Below are 18324 nucleotides of genomic sequence, written 5' to 3' on the forward strand. Positions count from 1 at the left end.
GCCTTTCACCCCTCGCGTTCGACGTGCGGGGTGAACTAAAAGCTGCAGTTGTGTCCCAGGTCGTCCTCGTTTCGCCTTGCGATGGCTTGGTCCATGACTAGTATGCTCGGACTCTCGGATTCGGTAAACGCAATAGGCATGGGGTCTTCATTGGCTCCTATTTGCCCAAAGAATGCTCCTTACAAATGATGGTCGTGCTCGCCTTGGACTTGGCGGTACCCTTTGGGTCGGCCATGCTCATGCGACGCCGGCGTCAATAAGGAATGCTACCTGGTTGATCCTGCCAGTAGTCATATGCTTGTCTCAAAGATTAAGCCATGCATGTGTAAGTACGAACAAATTCAGACTGTGAAACTGCGAATGGCTCATTAAATCAGGAGTGCTGCAAAATAAAGGACACAACAATTCCAAACACAAAAGAATGACAATCAAAATTCCCATTACGACCCATAAGCAGTAAAAAAATTATTGAGTGGCAAAACATCTAATACAGTAAGTATATCAGACGAAAATTGTGATACAAATATGTTGCAGTTTTTTACAGTACAGCAGCATAAAATGAATTGCAAAACTCAAACCATTCATCCCCTTCCCTTTCTCATTTTCCCTTTATCTCTTCCCCTAAAGGCAGAAGAAGATAGACTCAGAAAGAAAGAAAATTCCCCAAAAAATAAAAATAAATTATGTCATAAAGACCAGACTACACCGCGTTTCTTGGAACAAAACCAATACAAACTGTATCTTACCAAGATTTTATCTCTCCTAGGCTATACAACACACATAAATGCAAATAGATGGCACGAAAAACACTGAGGAATAATGGCCCAGTGGTAATCAAATATAACAAATCATTGCCACAAGCTAGAAAGAACTCCAATGATCTGAACTCTTTTTTGCATTCTGACTCTCAGATGAGACCTTAAATGGGCCGCTGGAACCAAATGGATCAGAGTCGTCAAATGAGTATCCTCGACTATGATCAAAACCACTGGTACTACTTATGGAGTCGAACCTCGTGAGAGTCTCCTTTCGTGGAGAGGATCCATGATCATGTGTACTGAAGGAATCATACCTTGAGAAACTATCAAAGAAAGGATCCTTTGATCCTACACTATACCTCGGAGAATTTCCTGCTCTTGAAAGTGGTGACCCAGGAACTGAATCCTCAAAGCCAAATGGGCTATTCTTCTGGTATCTACTTTCAGCCCCAGGAGAGTCTGTTCTTATTGGACTTGCACCGAAATCAGTTGAGTCAAAGAAATGCTTCTCTCCATGTTTGACATGATCCGACTCCTGCAGGATAATAATTAGTCAATGTATAGGGAGACTTTGCGACATAGAGCACACTAGCACTCTATCATCATCAGCATATGGTAATATTTAAAAAGCAAAATCCAGCTGTGCGCTTGAGATCATTATCGGGTTTGTACAAGGGCGACACAGGAATTTTCTTAATTGCGCAACCAAGATACAAAATGTAACTATTGAACTGGAAAAGTCAAGAATAAACAAATAATAAAGGGGTACGGAAGAAAAAGTTCCGTATAAAAGATAAACGAGGATTATCTTGTTTTATTTAAAGGATGATGTCATTGGACATAATAGCAGTAACGAAGTTATCAATTATCATCGGAATGGTAAAAGGAGGTAGCATTACCACTTTGCTATAAACTTTTAAGCAACATTTTAGCTCAGATTATACAGCAGATTATTCCAGCGGAAGAGTCAACACTTGCACATTCTTGAAATAACAAGACAGGCGACATCTAATAACACTAGAACAGGAGTAAAAGTAAGGGGTTGCCGACTAACCTTAGCATTGAAACCCCAAACAGAATCCACATCATCATTATTGTCAAACGTACCCCAGCCAGGTTCATCAAATCTGTTTACCAATGAAAGGGAAGAAGAAGACATTAATTATTCAAAACTAACTATTCATTCTCAAAAAAAAAAAAGTTAATCAAAACTAATTATAGACCTGTGCACAAGTAGGGATACAGCATGTCCAACAAGAGCAAGGACATGCAGAAGGATTTAAAATAAAAGTTTGTTGGACATTACTCAATCAGGGGACTGAAGAAACATGTTTGTACTAGTAGGTATCTTCACCTTTTTAATATACATAATCCAATTAAAGAGCCAACTTTCGTGTGTAAAATGCCATTACAAGCAAATGGTTGTTTATTCCCCAAAAGCAAAAACATTCTCTGAGCCTTAAAAGGACACAGAAGCAAAAGGTAAATTGCCAATCATCTGTCTATAATAAAGGCTTGAGTATCTTCCTAACTTTGTTTTCTATTTCCAAGGAACTCTGGTGATACAAGAATGAGAGAAGCTAGGGATGCTTTTCTATTTTACCGTGGATGGGATCTGTTTTTTGGAGAACATTTTATGGGAAATACACTGAATGAAGAAAATTACAGAGACAAAACAAGGATCTTTATTTAACACTCAAAACCAAAATGGAGGTGAGATTCGTAGCTTATATCTTGATGGAGGTATGATTAATTAACAGTACATTTCATCTTTACTTTTCAGAACATAAAAATGCGATAATCTGTTTTTAACTCTTACAAACTAATGAGACAGATGCAAGACATGCTAAGCATCCATCGAGGACACTGGTGAGCAGTGGTCAAACAAATTGGCCAAAAGATTCAGACCTAGTGAAATGTCCATCAAGCATGTCTCCCTGGATTTAAACGGGTGTTGTGCTGGACATCAAAGTCCCAAAAGTTTCATAAACTATTAAAACTTGGAACTAATCGAAATAGAGAAATACAGAAGATGGAAGATATTGCACGAAATAGCCAAATTATACCTATCAGTTTCAGATTCGGTTTTAAAGCTCTTGCCGAAATGGTTATCAGAGTATTCACCAGATGGACTATCAAATGCTGTCTGTTCTCTTGGACTTCCCTGTGGACTTTTTGACTCCTCGTCGCTATGCATATACATCAAATCAGTCTCAAAATTGTTATTATTTCCTTTAGCAGAATAGTTTTCTGACTTGCTATCAGCATTTGACAGGGAATCAGGGGAATCTCCATGAATTGGAGAATTTTCCTTCTGATTAGATGTGGATTTGGAATTTGCAGGCGCAGCTACATCAAAAGAAAATCCTGCAGAAAGTGACATAGGGATGCACATACATCAAACATTTTGCAACTTATTCAACGATGGTGTCAGAAAGTTAACTGATGAAGAACAGGAAAAGACAGAGGGATATATTCAAGAAAGGAAACCTTCATCTTCGAATTTATCCCAATCTTCATCCCAAACAGCTGATATCTCCGGAATTCCAGGTTGCCAGCCTTGAGAAGATCATACCGGACCAAAGAGGTAAAAGAAGTTAGATGGAAAATATAATAAACTGTGATGCAAATAATTTAAAATTAATCAGCTATCATCAAATTTCCAAGAACAAGATTTTATAAACAACATTAACACAGTAATTGAAAACCCATTGAAACATATTCAACCGAATCAATTTTCAGTAATAACTCCAGCACTTGAGGAAGAATGAGATCCAATTGTATTTTCTGAGTAAGAAACACAGAAAATGGAAGACCTCAAAAATTCAAGTGACATTCTGCACAATATGCAGACGAAATTATTTGGATTGACTCCTTACCCAGATGTTCAGAGAAGAAAAGTGACTCGGTGGGAACCGTAGAAACAGAACAAAAGGGAACAAATTGACAAGACGCAGCAAAACAAGGGAAAAAACAACTTACCAGGGGGGAGTTCAATTAAAGCAGTTGACTTAATATTAAGCTCATGTTTCTTGCAACGATCGGCCAGGGCCTTCAGTAGCTCCTCAAGATCATGTTGTACGCGATCAGCACGGACCTAGAAAACCAAAAGCGCAAAAACATAGCATAAGTTCCTAATGAAACTTACATTTCGCTATATTTTTCCTGAGAAATCAAATTAATAAGTTCTGTTATCCTCACCTGAAGAATGCCATCAGCGCTGCCACCTTGTTCCATTTTAATGATTGCCTGTTGTAACTCCAGCTTCCTCTCCTGAATAAAGGAACTTTTTTCTTTTATCTCAAAGAAAATGAAAACTCATATGGCTCCAGCATCCAACAAATCAACAAGCGCTAATACTTGCAAGAAGCCAAGAATACATAATCCATAGAGGAATATGTAAAACAAATGAGAAGCCAGAAAAAGCCCATAAACAAGCCAGCTTTACAATTAAAGCATTGGATTATTAGAAGAAACCAGGAAGAAGTCTACTCATTGAGTTGCAAGGAGAAAATGGTTATATTCCTATGTATAGCATTGTACAGTGATAAACTCAATCTTTTGATTTATGAAGGAGCTGGGATATATAACTAGAGAACACAATTGAAAGAGCTTGGATATATAACTAGAGTAAACTTTCGAAAGAATATATGGAGCAAAATCTCACCTGAGTATCACGAAATGATGCCTCTTCAATTGTCAGTTTAGAAGCAATTTCTGCAACTTGCTTGTATTTCTCTTCATATTTTTTGGCAAGCATCTCAGCCTAAGAGACCCATCGATTGGAAAAGTGCATAATAAGGAATAAATTGAAAGCAACAAATTATGAACTTCAAAGAGAGAGAGAGAGAGAGAGAGAGAGAGAGAGAGAGATCAAACAGCTAAAGTGGTACCTCGCGTTTATCAGCCAATGCCCTTTCAGTGATTTCATTAAGTCGATTATCACATCTGCTTTTGTACAAAACCTGGAGGAAAACCCAATGAACAAAAGAAAATGAATGAGATTGAAAAAAATATACAGATAAAATATAAAGTAAAGAGCAGGTGACAGTGAAGCAAAAGCAACTGGAAATAATAGAAATGCGACAATGCTGTACATTAAAGGCGGCAACTACTCACAAGATCCTGCATTTTTGTGCGGTAGAATTCAAGCTTCTCCCTGGAATCCAGAAGCACATTGTCCTTGCTTTCATCCTTATCAAACAAAGGAATTAAGTTTACTACATCAACAGTATCATGAAGTAGATAGCATCCAAGTTTTCATCACGCAAACGGCTTCCAACCTGGATATGTCCAGGTCCTAGACTTCTTCATAGCTAATTAGCTGACTAAATCTGTAACAATTAAATCAACTAAATCTCGAAAATGTATCAGATGACATGGCATTGTGAGAGCTTAACAGTAGTCCCTCCGGTCCACAATAAGTGACCATATTACCTTTTTATTTTCGTCTAAAATAAGTGTCCATTTACGTCATCAAGAAGGAATTAATTTTATTTTTCCAAAATTTCCCCTTATTTACATATTCCAATGTGTCAAGGTAACAATTAATTAAGGTTAATTTAGTCAATACATCTTTTTTTCTCTAGGAGTTCGTATTTTCTTAATGGGTGTGCCAAAGGTAAAATGGCCACTTATTGTGGACCGGAGGGAGTAGTTGTTAGAGACGTTTTGGTTTCTGGGCAGGGGGAAACTAGGTGAGGCCGCACTCCTGTCAATAGTTTGATTTTATTTTCGTGAGGTGGAATCACTATTCCCATATAGCTGCACGCAATCACTACCTGCCTGGATTTTACTCCGGGACAGTCTTGAGTTTAACGATGCCCTCGAGGTGAGGGAGTTGTAATCAGTATCTTTCTTTCATTAAGTAGGTAATGATAAATTGTATCGGGGAATAGAACTCAAGATAACTGCAACCCAGTTACAGAAAAAACCTAGAGAGGAGACGAACTACCTTATGAAGGAAATAATACCTTTTCCTCTCCTGCTACCGCATCTTCTCTCTTTGGCTCCAGCATATTCTGCTCCCCATTACTTAGTTGGTCCATATGAGAATTATCCATTGATGTTGCTCTAGCATTTTGCTGATTAAATTGCATCGATCGGTCAGGCTGAGGGAATGCCCTCAGTGTAGGAGGCCTTAATCCAGGATGTGCACCTGGCTGTACACCAGGCAACCCTTGTGGTCTTAAGCCTGAACATAAATGAGTGATGAAAGTTTTAGTATACTAACAAAGTGGTTGACAACTTAAAACATCCAAAATCTGTTTAGGTAGTACCAGAAGCAGGGCTCCAGCCAGTGCTTCCATAAGTAACAGGCGGACCTGCCAGGGCCAGCAAAGTCTCATCAAGCATAACGCTATTTGGTAGTGTAGATGGAAGAGAGCGACCTTCCCTATATCGTTCCATTAAATACAGAGCTATACAAAACTCCCTCAAAGAGAGCATGCTGTCACTATCTTGATCAGCCAAGTCCCACACCTGCTTCAAGACCTCTGACAGAGACCAAAAATGATATTACTAATTTACGAAGCATTACGAACTCCAAATGACACTTAAATATACAACTAGGTACACGGTTTGGCATGCTTTTAGGGGAAATAATTTGGAGCCCTAGTGTATTAATCTAGCAAAAAAAGTAAGTGCGAAAATAGAAAATGATTTTGTATCTAGGTCAAGACATCCAAATTCCAAAACCTCAAAATTAGAGAATTCTCCAAAATGAAACTTTCCGTGTAGACACTTCATCAGTATCACATGTACAATTTGGAAAGATAATCCAAAAGTTCTGAGGTACCTAAATAAAACATCTCTGATCACTCCCCAATGAAATTTGTGGCAGCAATCCGATTTAGAGCATGTGAACCAAGAATAAGGATGTTTGCAATTGTGGTTGTGCCTCACAGATCAAAGATGACCAAGGTGGTAAAAAAGAATGATTAGAACACACAAAAGAATCTCTGGACCCCAAATTTGCATGAATTAGTTTAAAAATGGACTTCTCTCAAGTTTTAAACTTGTCCAACAACAACAACAATATAATACCCAGTATAATCTCACAAGTGGAGTCTGGGAAGGGTAGAGTGTATGCAGACCTTACCCCTACCTAGTGAGGCAGAGAGGTCGTTTCTGATAGACCATCAACTCAAGAAAAGGTGAAAAAGGAAAAAGGAAAGAAGATGAAAGAGGAAGAAGAAAGAAGAAGACAAACAACGATAAGGAAAAAGGGGAAAAAGGTGAAGACGAAAAAGAAAAAATAGCATCAAATAGTAGTAACAGGGAAATAAGATAAACGAAGAGATCGAAGGGGAACTCTCGCTTACCTACTAGCCTTTTACCCTAATTTTCAACCTCCACACCCTCCTATAATGGGTCATGTCCTCAATGAGCTGAAGTAGCGCTATGTCCTGCCTAATCACCTCTCCCCACTACTTCTTTATTCTACCTCTACCTCTTCTCAGACCCGTCATGGCCACACATCCTAACACGAGCATCTGTGCTTCTCTTCTCCACGTGCCCGAAACCATCTCAGCCTCGACTCCCGCATCTTGTCCTCCATGGGGGCCACTCCCACTTTTATTTGTCCAAGCGAGAAAAAAAATTACTCTTTCAAACTTTCACAATTTTAGTTTTTGATATGGTAAACACCATCCTCCGGACCCTACTTCCCAGAAGCCCAACGATGGCCCTTTCCCACTTTGCTTCCTTGTTGACTCGAACACTAACATTATGGTAGGTGGAGGGTCTTTACAAGCAGGATGTCCTCCCTAGTGAGTTTATCAAACACGGTTCTATAACATACAAAATATCCTATTCTACTCAAGTCAGTAACCTGAGTCTTGTAATATAATAGAGTTTATAGGATGAAATCCAGTGAATGAATTTATCAAACACAGTCCTATAACATACAAAATATCCTATACTCCTCAAGTCAATAACCTGAGTCTTTGTAGTAGAGTTTATAGGATGAAATTCAGTGAATGAATCGGATGCTCAGCTAAACGACAGAAGGTACTCATAGTTATACACGCGAAGTTGTGAGTAAGATTCCTTGAAAGTGCATAAATCAAAAGAAAAAGAAAAAGAAATAAAGAATTCTGATGACAGCTAGCTTGTCAGCAGAAAAAAAAAAAGGCAGTAAAGGCTGCAAAAAGAAGTTAATTTACCTCTTGGCAGTCTCCAGTTCAAGAATAAATCTCGTGCTTGTTGCCCGGATATTTTTCCATCTCTATCTGAATCCACCTCCATAAACACTTTTGCATACTTCTGAACGCCTGCTCTTGTCATTTTTGGCCAAGGAACTTGTGACTGCTCAGGAGCTGGATGGACAGAACCCACTGGAGTTCCAGATGATGAAACTGGCAAACTATTCTGACCAGAAACCTGTTGATTAGGTTTGGACACAGATGGGGTTACTTGCTGCTGATTCGCAGGAGATTGCCTTGTAATAGTATTGAATGCAGCAAAGGGGTCAGGCTTGGATGAAGTTTGAGACTCAGTGGTTACTGGAACCATAGCTGAAGAGGTTGGTGCACTATTCACAGAAAAGTTTAAGTTTGGAGTAGACGATGACTTCTTGGGTACAGATTGGCTTGCAGAGAAGGTTTCACCTCCAAACATTGTGTCCGAAGCAAAACCATTTCCAGAACTTCCAGTAGCTTTTGTATTAGCTGCTGTCATGGAAGGTAGTGAAAGAGATCCCTGAAGAGTTTGCGTAACTGGAGGAACCAAAGGGCTCATTCCTCTATTGGGAGGCTGCATAGTAGGTCCAGCAGATATTGCTGCTTGTCTGGTCCCTAGATAGTCATGTGAAATGTTTGAGTTTGGAAGACCAGGACCTGTCAAACTACCACCCCTGGGGAAATCCATACCAGTAAGAGATTGCTGGGGACGTGATGCAGTAGCTGCAGTTGGAACAGGAGGCCTCACTGGGTGGCTGGCTTGAGAAGTGAGATATTGCTGGTTCATACCTGTTGTAGGAGGTAGCTGTCCTCTGATGCCGTGATTTTGAGAAGTTGTTGGTACTCCAGCACCCATCTGCTGTGCAGGTGCAGCACCAACTGAATTTAACTGGGGAGAAGCGATCGCTGCAAGGTTAATCTGTGGAGCAGGGATTTTAGCAGAAGCAGGACCATATAAAGCCGCCTTCACAATATCTGGTGTTAAATCTCGTTTACTCTGTGCCACTGTTACAAGTTTAAGAGCATTATAAAACTCTGGTCGGCTAAGAAACCCAGTACGGCTCTGGTCAGCATGTGTCCATATCTGCAATCGAAGAAACACAATGTGCACGCACAGTTGAAGAAATCATATTTACCATGGAAGAGGTAAAATTTGTAGAAACTTAAAGAGAACTAGTCATAACTAGCTTATCCTAGGAGACTTGTGAGATTTACAGAATGCAAAGCCACATTCGAAAAGCATAGCAAAAGAGAGAAATGGGAATATATTAACTTAACATTTTATAGAAATATAGAGATTGCAAAGTAAAACTTCCAGTCCTCCTGCAAGTTTGTCAAAGAAACAAATCTGCATAATCACAGCATAAAACTTAAAAGTAGCTTGAAAGAAAACTCTACTGCCTAGAAAGAACTTGTCTAGAATATCCTACAATTCTAAACACACCAGCTGCAGAAATCTTACTATTAAACAGTAATTAAACCCCTGGCAAACAGTTAACAAACCAAAAACTAGTCAACCACCACAGTCGAAAAGTCGGATGACTTATCAAGAATGCCAACCAATTCCCGTTCTTCTCTTCACCTTTCTCCTATTCTATCTCTGTTTCCCCCATTCTCGACCTCTCTCCTCATTCTTCTTACCTTCAGTAACTTATCTCTTAAAATCTATTGAGGCACTGGCGCACTGCTGGTGATTGGTGATCAAAGTCCATCTTATCATGTCAACTAAGAACCCAATAACCGCCATGAGTCTTCATCATAGTCAGCACATCATTTTTTCCACTAGTTTACTGTCTAAATGTGGTCAGGAGGTTTATAATAAGGTGAATAACTGAATCCCTTATAAGTCATGCTACAATTATTAACATTACCAAGTAAATGTATTTTTTTTACATTATGCTGGAATTCCAGTATATTATACTGGAGTGATTCAATTGTATTCTTTGAGATCATTTATATCTCTCGGACTATTTATTTAACTGTTTTGAGTCCTTTGAGATCATTACAATACACAATTCAAGCACAAGTACAACTATAAACATTAAGATAGCAACAGCAAAAAGAGAAGTACATAGTCAAGTAAATTGAGGCTACCTGAGCTAGAACAGGTTGAGGTAGATTAGATCCTTTTAAAAAGGCAACGGCTTCAACACCACTGATTCTTCCATCTTGATCCAAATCCGCTCTACGAAAATAAGCTTCAAATTGGTCCATATTTGGTCCTCCTTGCGCTATTTTCTTCAATCCAATCACACACAAAACTCACAGATCAACACATTAGGCTTCAAAGACTCAAATAAAACCCCGATTCAAAAAAAAAAAAACTGATGATAGTGTTTTTTGTTCAATTTGGATTTCTTTCGACGGGTATAAGATTAAATCCTGTATAAATGAAGCTAAGCATGAATAACTTGTGAAAATTATGAAGAATTTTGGAGATCTATAGAGTGAAATTGAGTAGAAATCGGGTCTGATTTTGCTATGCTAGGTTTTACCCGATCTAGAATTCCAGATTAGGAAATTGAAGAATATTACTGTACATTTTGTTCCATGTACTCCCTTAGTAATCAAAACTTTACAGATCCACCCCATGTTTTTTTTTTTTCCGTTTTTCTCGTTATTTACGTTATCTATATTTATATCTATACTATACTAAAAGCACGAAGACCCTTAACGAAATGTCGTTTGTCTTTTTTACCACTTAAAAATAAACTTTACACTAGACAAAATAGTCATTTAAATTATTTTCCTAATATATAAGAGTTTGAAATTAACTAAAATTTTAATTATTAAATCTTTCCTTATTTGAATTATGTAAAATATTATAACATTAAATTTAATTGCAATTTTCAAAATATTTGTATTCGGCAGTATTTTAGTTGTCCTACACACCTTCTCTTTTCTGCTTTTTTTTGCCTTTTTTTTTTCCTTCTATATCCTTAGGAATTAGAATATTATATTTGATAAATTTGTTAATTATCAATTTACAAACAATTTCACTTTTCCAATTGAATCAGGGCACCAACTGAAATTCTAACTTCTCATACAGAGAAAGCACCAACTCATCAACATAAATAATGGAAGGCTTTGTCATATAAGAGAGATTTATGAGAAGAATACTAACCAACCTATCTAGAGAAAATGGTGAAAAAAGAACTATTTAAAAAAGATAAAATAAGAAATTTATTCACTATTTATTTAATTACTATTATACAAAGTAAGAAGATTATAAGAATCAGTTGATAGATCTAAATGTCCATGAAAATTTCAAAGATCATTTTACTCTTCAATCGAATATTATTCCTGCAATATTTTTGTATTACAAAAATAATTTTACATTCCAATAAATAGTACTATTAGATATAATCATAGAGTAAATAACTGATCCTACAATTTTATGCTAATAGTTAAAAGGGAACATTAAAAAAAGTGCATAAATAAATATAATTTTGGTTAATAAAATATGAAAGCATTAACGATAATTCATATTTTAGGTAACATGGAGGCATGGATTTAGATTTTAAAGAGCAATTAGGACGTTCTTTTTTCTTTGAACATGCTCAAATTCTTTGTCCACTTTTATTGTTTAAATATTGAAAAATAATCAAATTATAGTCTTTTTTAAATGTAAAATCAATTATAAACGATAAAAGAATGATTATTATTTCGTACAAAGGAAAAAGAATAGGAAAACAAAGCATATATGTAATTGTCTCGAGTAAAAGAAGTACTTTAGAAAGAAATTATGGGTAGTATAAAATAACGATCGAGCTAATACTTTACAAGAACTGTTAATAATAATTGAGTTGGATGCCTATCTATACTATATTAAAAGCACGAAGGCCCTTAGCGAAATGTCGTTCGTCTTTTTTAACCTTAAAAATATATTTTTATACCGGACAAAATAGTAATTTAAGTTATCTTCCTAATATTTTTACACTTTGAAATCAACTAAAACTTTGTTCATCAGAATTTTCCTTATTTAATTTGTCACCTAAAAAGTCCTAATAATTAGGACACTAAAATAAAGTTAGATTTACTTTCTATAAAAAAATTTACCTTCTAAATTAATGAACTTTATTTTACCGTAATTCTAAATTGAGAATATTTCTTCTCTACAAGTATTTGTTTATATTTGATTTTGTTAGAGTTAAAACAGTTGTTTATGATTTTGGATATCAAAAATAATTTCTTAGTTAATCGATGATTTTAAACTAATTAATACGTAGGAGATAGAACTAGGTAATATTATGATTCTGCCACTTTAATTTGAAGTACTTATCTCCCTCGATTGAAAAAATATAGTGACTACACCTTAGAACTATTTGTTCTATTTTCTTTTGAATAAATTTTCTTGTGTTTAAGTTTCCTCCTAACATTTAGAAGTTTTAAATCAACTAAATATTATGCATTAAATACTTCTTATTTGAAATATTTCTAATATAAATATTTTATATAAATCTTTCCTTAGTTGAATTGTGTAAAGTAGTAATTTTATTAAAAAAAAATGCCAAAATATAATGAGATCAAAAATATTAAAGTCCACAAAGAATAAGTAAGAACTAACTATTACTAAAGTCGATAAACCAGTTACCACTCTTTCATATTCAAGAAAATTTAGATTTTCAAACCCTAGGTCCGTAAATATATATGATGTTTAATTATTAATTTTTAAAATATGACCATCTTTAGTGTCAACAATTTAAAACTCATGTAATATTATTTAATAACAAAAAATACAAAAAAGAATCTGCATTTTCTGAAAGAAGAAAACACTGTTCTTGGAACTTTGATATGTGAACGACACAATATAACTCTTTCCACGTCCAAACTTATCCGTTCTTTAAACCACTATATATATATGTAGGTTAAAGAAAGTAAGATTTTTTAAAATAAATATAGTATTAAAGGTACACGCGCAACGCGCGTGCGCTAAAACTAGTATGATTACAAACGTATGGATAGAATGGAGTGGATCAAACTCCTAAATATGATTAATATCTATCACTTTGAAACATGCAAATTTTTATTAATTTTTATATTATAATGTAAATACATCTTTTGAATTTTTTTATATTATATTTAAAAATTTATTTTTATTAACACGAAGAACACGCGCAATGCGCGGATGGTAAAACTAGTATATATTAAAAGCACGAAGGCCCTTAACGAAATATAGTTCGCCTTTTTTACCCCTTAAAACTATATTTCACATTGAACATAATTGTAATTTATATTATTTTTCTAACATCTAAAACTTTAAAATCAATTAAATATTTTGTTACTAAATCTTTCCTTATTAAACTAGGTAAGAGATCCTAATATTTAGGATTATTATCACACTCTAAACTATATTTAAAGTTTCCCAAACGTATATAAATGCTGACATTGTGACTCTAAGGTTTCTATTTTTTGTTGTATTATTCTTATCAATTTTGTATTTACTCTTATATATTAAAATTCAAAATTGTACATTCTAATAAAATGATTAAAGAAATAATTAATTTTTGGAATTTAATATAACTAAATGTTGGTTGATTTTTTATGGTTTAAAATAGATTACATTGAAAAGAATATAAAATATATTTCTAATATTAGGACTTTAAACTAACCTAAAAAATTCCAAGTGAACCTCAAACCGATTTTTCTATCTTTTGAACATAAAATTCTTATTACATAAAAGTATAGTTACAGTTTAATTACCAAAAAAAGTATAGTTACGATTAAACATTAGTGTAGATGTAGTTAAACAATTTGAAATTTGTGATGTACTAATATTATGTATTTGAATTGAAAAAAACAATACTTTTCTTACCGTTGAGAATAAATAATTAAGTATGTGAATTAACTAATTAGTTAAAATTCAATACCTTAGCGAACTGTTGTTCGTCTTTTTTAAAATAGAGTTTATATTGGATAAAATAGTTATTTTATTATTTTCCTAATATTTATCACTTTGAAATCAATTAAAACTTTTCTTATTAAATTTTTTCTTACTTGAATTACTACATAGTAAATCAATCATAATATTCAGGATATCAAAATCCACTAAAATTTATCTTAGATAAATCAAATAATTTTGAAAAAAGAGGTTTTGCTTATTTCGGCTCTTTTCCTCCATACTTTTTTTTTTTTGTAAGTAGATACACATTAGGAATGTACATATCATATTTGTATAAAGCATTTCAAAGTTCCATCCAATATACATTTTTTTTCTCAAATTAAATAAATAAACTATCGTATATACATTATCTTATATAATTATTTTCTTGAAAAATAAACTAATGCCATTAAAGTGTAGTCTATTTTTTTTTCTAATTATAACATCTTTAATGTTAATATGTTTAATATTTAGAGCTTTAAAACCAACTAAAGTTTTATTTATTGATTTGTTTGTGTAATATTTGACGACTATAGTCAATAATTATTTCAACCTTCAAAAATCACGTACAATATAAATAAAAATATATTCTAAATGAGTAAAATTTACTCAATAATTGTAAAAATATATTCTAAATGAGTAAAATTCCCTCGCAGTTTGCAAACACTTAATAGTTATTTTATTTTTTAATTTAAATACATTATTCAATACTTATCTTATTTTTAAAAAAATATCTACTCATTGACATGGAAAACACGCGCAAAGTGCGTACCCTAAGTCTAGTTATTTAGTAAGGTATTAAAATGATTAATTTGAACTATGTACATTGGTGGTGTAAGTGAGAATCCATTGACATATGCTAGTATTATCTTCTAAGTTTTATTGTATTATTTTCAAAATAATATTTTCAACATCTAACAAACGAGAGAAAAACAATTATACTACAAAAGAGAAAACACATTCGAAGAAAAAATAATAAATGAGATTACGGACAACAAAATAAAAGGGAGTTATCAACTTTTTCTCAAAGTGAACTAGTTGATTTTTGCTCGTATATGAAAAAATTAGGAAGAAATAAGTTACTTGTGATAGCGCAATAGATTGTTCAACTCAAATTATTGTACTTCTAAAAGTCATATAATCCATATATATTCGTTGTAGAAAAACAAAGGTGATATCAGAGTTGTAACAACTATAGGGTATCAAGTTACTAAGTTATACCATGAAAGTTTGGGAGAGGGTGGTGAAAGTGAGAGTGAGGAGGACTGTGTCTATGTCCGATAACCAGTTCGGGTTCATGCCGGGTAGTTCAACTACGGAAGTTATCCACCTTATTAGGAGGTTGGTGGAACAGTACACGGATAGGAAGAAGGGTCTGCAAATAGTGTTTATTGACATGGAGAAAGCGTATGACAAAGTACCTAGGGAGGTTTTTTGGAGATGCCTGGAGGCGAAAGGCGTGCGGGTTGCTTACATTAGGGCGATTAAGAACATGTATGATGGAGCTAAGACTCGGGTTAGGACAGTGGGAGGCGACTCAGAGCATTTTCTGGTTGTTATGGAGTTGCACTAAGGATATGCGCTTACATTGTTCTGATTGATGAGGCGCGAGGTGGCGTTAACGAGAGGCTGAAGGTTTGGACATAGGCCCTTAAGTCTAAGGGTTTCAAGTTGAGCAAGACCAAGACAGAATACCTGGAGTGCAAATTCAGCGCCGAGTCGAGGAAAGCGGGCATAGACGTGAGACTTAAATCAAAGGTCATCTCCAAGAGAAGCAGTTTTAAGTATCTTGGGTCAGTTATCCAGGGGGTAGGGAGATCGACGAGGATGTCTCACGCCGTATAGGGGTGGGGTGGATGAAGTGGAGCTTAGCATCTGGAGTCCTATGTGACAAAAAAGTACCACTAATGCTCAAATGTAAGTTCTATAGAGCGGTAGTTAGAACAACCATGTTGTATGGGGCAGAGTGTTGGCCGGTTAAAAACTCTCATATCCAGAAGATGAAAGTAGCAGAAATGAGGATGTTGAGGTTGACGTGCGGGCACACTAGGATGGATAAAATTAGGAATGAAAATATTCCGGAGAAGGTGGGCGTGACTCTGATGGATGACAAGATGCGGGAAGCTAAGCTCAGATGGTTCGGGCACGTGCAGAGAAGAAGCTTGAATGCCCCAGTAAGGAGAAGTGAGTGGTTGGCTTTGGCGAGTATCATTTGAGTTTCATTTGAGATTCCCTCCTTGATGAAGGAACATTGTCCCATATTGGAAGAGGAAGAGGTTTTTTATGGGTATATAAGCAATTGCTCTTCTTCTAGCTCTTAAAGAGTTGAGAAGAAGGCAAACCTCGCGCCGTCGTCGTTGCTCGCTCGGCTCGGCTTCGGCTTCGGCTTCAGATTTGGTCAAGTGATCGTTTGATTAATTTTTTGGACCAAATTTATTTATTAATAGTAAAACATTAACATAAATGGTATTAAATATTTGTTTTAATAACATAATATTAATATTAAAATAAATATTAATATTAAATCCTCTAATCCGTTTTTCAGTTGTGTAACTGAAAATTAAACTACCCTCTTCAATTTTCCCTCTTTATTGTTGAGTAAATAGTCATTTATGTAATGACATTTATGCTATGGCCGTTTTGTATAAACAGTCATTCTGAAGAGTTGTACCTCTTCAGATTTCAGCCCAACTTTGGCTATAAATACAAGGTTATTCTGCTCAGAATTTCCATATGATTTTCTGAGTTTCTCCTCCTTCTTTTGCATAATTTAAACATCAAACAAAGCAATAGTAAGTGTGATTTGCTACCGAACTTTGTGTTCGCTGAAACACTGGGGTTTGAAGTACCACTACACCAATGTGTAATTCGTTCTATCCTGGGAGGAAATAATTCATAACCTTGGGTACTAGGATGGGATTAAATTCCTTAAGGAAATACTGTGAATTCAGTGGGCTCGGATTAAAATTCTGTTTCTGTTTTTCATTTATGTTTATGTTCATTTATATTTTCCAGAATTATTTTACAAATACAGTTTACTAACAAGCTTAAGGAATTTAATATATTTTCTGTATTTGTACTCACTGTTTCTGGAGAGTAAAACCTTTGTGGTTTTGTACTCTATTAAAATCTACGTGATTGTAATATTTGTGTCATTCTTTTACAGAAATGGCTAATGATAATGTGAACTAAGTTGTTCCAATGGTGACTGCCAATGCCTCAACGAGCCGAACAACACCGGCAGCATTGGCACCGGTGGAGAAACCCGGAAACTTTTCTGGGACTGATTTCAATCGCTGGCAGCAAAAGATGTTCTTCTATTTGACTACTCTAAGTCTCCAAAAGTTCATCAAGAAAGATGTTCATGTGCTATCCGATGAAACTCCAGAAACTGAATGCTTTCTCGTGATTGAGGCGTGGAAGCATTCAGATTTTTTGTGCAAGAATTATATTCTAAGCGGGCTGGAGGATGCTTTGTATAACGTCTACAGTGGCGTGAAAACGTCAAAGGAACTATGGACTACGCTTGAAAAGAAATACAAAACCGAAGATGTTGGGTTGAAGAAGTTCGTTGCTGCAAAGTATTTGGACTACAAAATGGTAGATAGCAAGTCAGTTATTACCCAAGTCCAAGAATTGCAAGTGATTATTCACGATCTCCTTGCTGAAGATATAAATCAAATTAATACTGATGTTGAAAGTAGTAATCTTAGTATTTTTACTAACAGAAATTTCATTGAAGGTCTTGTCATCAATGAAGCATTCCAAGTAGCAGCGATGATTGAGAAGTTGCCTCCATTGTGGAAGGACTTCAAAAACTACTTAAAATACAAACGCAAGGAGATGTCCCTTGAAGATCTCATTGTTCGGTTGAGAATCGAAGAGGACAACAAAGTTGTTGAAAAGAGAGGCCGTGGAAACTCAACAATAATGGGAGCAAATATTGTTGAAGAGAACAAAAAGAGGAAGAAGGCTTTTGGACCGAAATATAATCCAAGCAAGAAGCGGTTCAGTGGAAATTGCTACAACTGTAGAAAAGCCGGACACAAATCTACAGAGTGTCTTGCTCCGAAGAAAGACAAGAAGAAGGGTCAAGCAAACATGGTTGAAAAGCATGATGATGTTGATGACTTGTGTGCCATGCTTTTCGAGTGCAACTTGGTGGGCAATCCTAAAAAGTGATGGATTGATTCTGGAGCCACTCGTCATGTTTCTGCTGTTAGAGAAGCTTTTGCTACTTATGCTCCTGTTGGACCCGATGAGACGATTTCTATGAGAAATGCTGCAAAGGCCAAGATTGAAGCATGTGGGAAGATATTTCTCAAAATAACTTCCGGCAAAGTGGTGACTTTGAACAACGTCCTTCATGTTCCCGAGATTAGAAAGAATTTAGTCTCTACTGGACTTCTTGTTAAAAATGGTTTTAAATGTGTATTTGTATCCGATAAGGTTCTAATAAGTAAGAACGAGATATTTGTAGGAAAAAAGTTACCTTACCGAGGTC

At 35.3% G+C, this 18324-nt stretch overlaps 1 protein-coding gene across 1 annotated transcript; it reads right to left on the bottom strand.

Annotated features, from left to right (window-relative positions):
* Window positions 1-468: 468 nt before the first annotated feature.
* LOC107824076 (uncharacterized) lies at window positions 469-10553 on the bottom strand. Its single transcript, XM_016650794.2, has 13 exons — window positions 10034-10553; window positions 7925-9023; window positions 6038-6253; window positions 5732-5952; window positions 4878-4952; window positions 4652-4723; window positions 4426-4524; window positions 3960-4031; window positions 3741-3855; window positions 3249-3317; window positions 2825-3125; window positions 1813-1885; window positions 469-1293 (listed from the first exon to the last, which is right to left on the bottom strand). The coding sequence occupies exons 1-13, from the start codon at window positions 10151-10153 to the stop codon at window positions 862-864; spliced, it is 2964 nt and encodes a 987-aa protein (XP_016506280.2). The 5' UTR covers window positions 10154-10553; the 3' UTR covers window positions 469-861.
* Between the last annotated feature and the right edge of the window lie 7771 nt (window positions 10554-18324).

Source organism: Nicotiana tabacum, chromosome 12 (assembly GCF_000715075.1).
Source record: "Nicotiana tabacum cultivar K326 chromosome 12, ASM71507v2, whole genome shotgun sequence".
Taxonomy (NCBI): Eukaryota; Viridiplantae; Streptophyta; class Magnoliopsida; order Solanales; family Solanaceae; genus Nicotiana; species Nicotiana tabacum.

What these genes read in the sequence shown, in the direction of transcription:
- LOC107824076 (XM_016650794.2), bottom strand. Translation starts at nt 10,153, where the DNA reads ATGGACCAATTTGAAGCTTATTTTCGTAGAGCGGATTTGGATCAAGAT. An exon ending in GCACAAAAATGCAGGATCTT is followed by an intron (nt 4,724 to 4,877) that starts GTGAGTAGTTGC and finishes GTTTTCCTCCAG; the next exon opens with GTTTTGTACAAAAGCAGATG. An exon ending in TTTGGGGTTTCAATGCTAAG is followed by an intron (nt 1,294 to 1,812) that starts GTTAGTCGGCAA and finishes ATTATCCTGCAG; the next exon opens with GAGTCGGATCATGTCAAACA.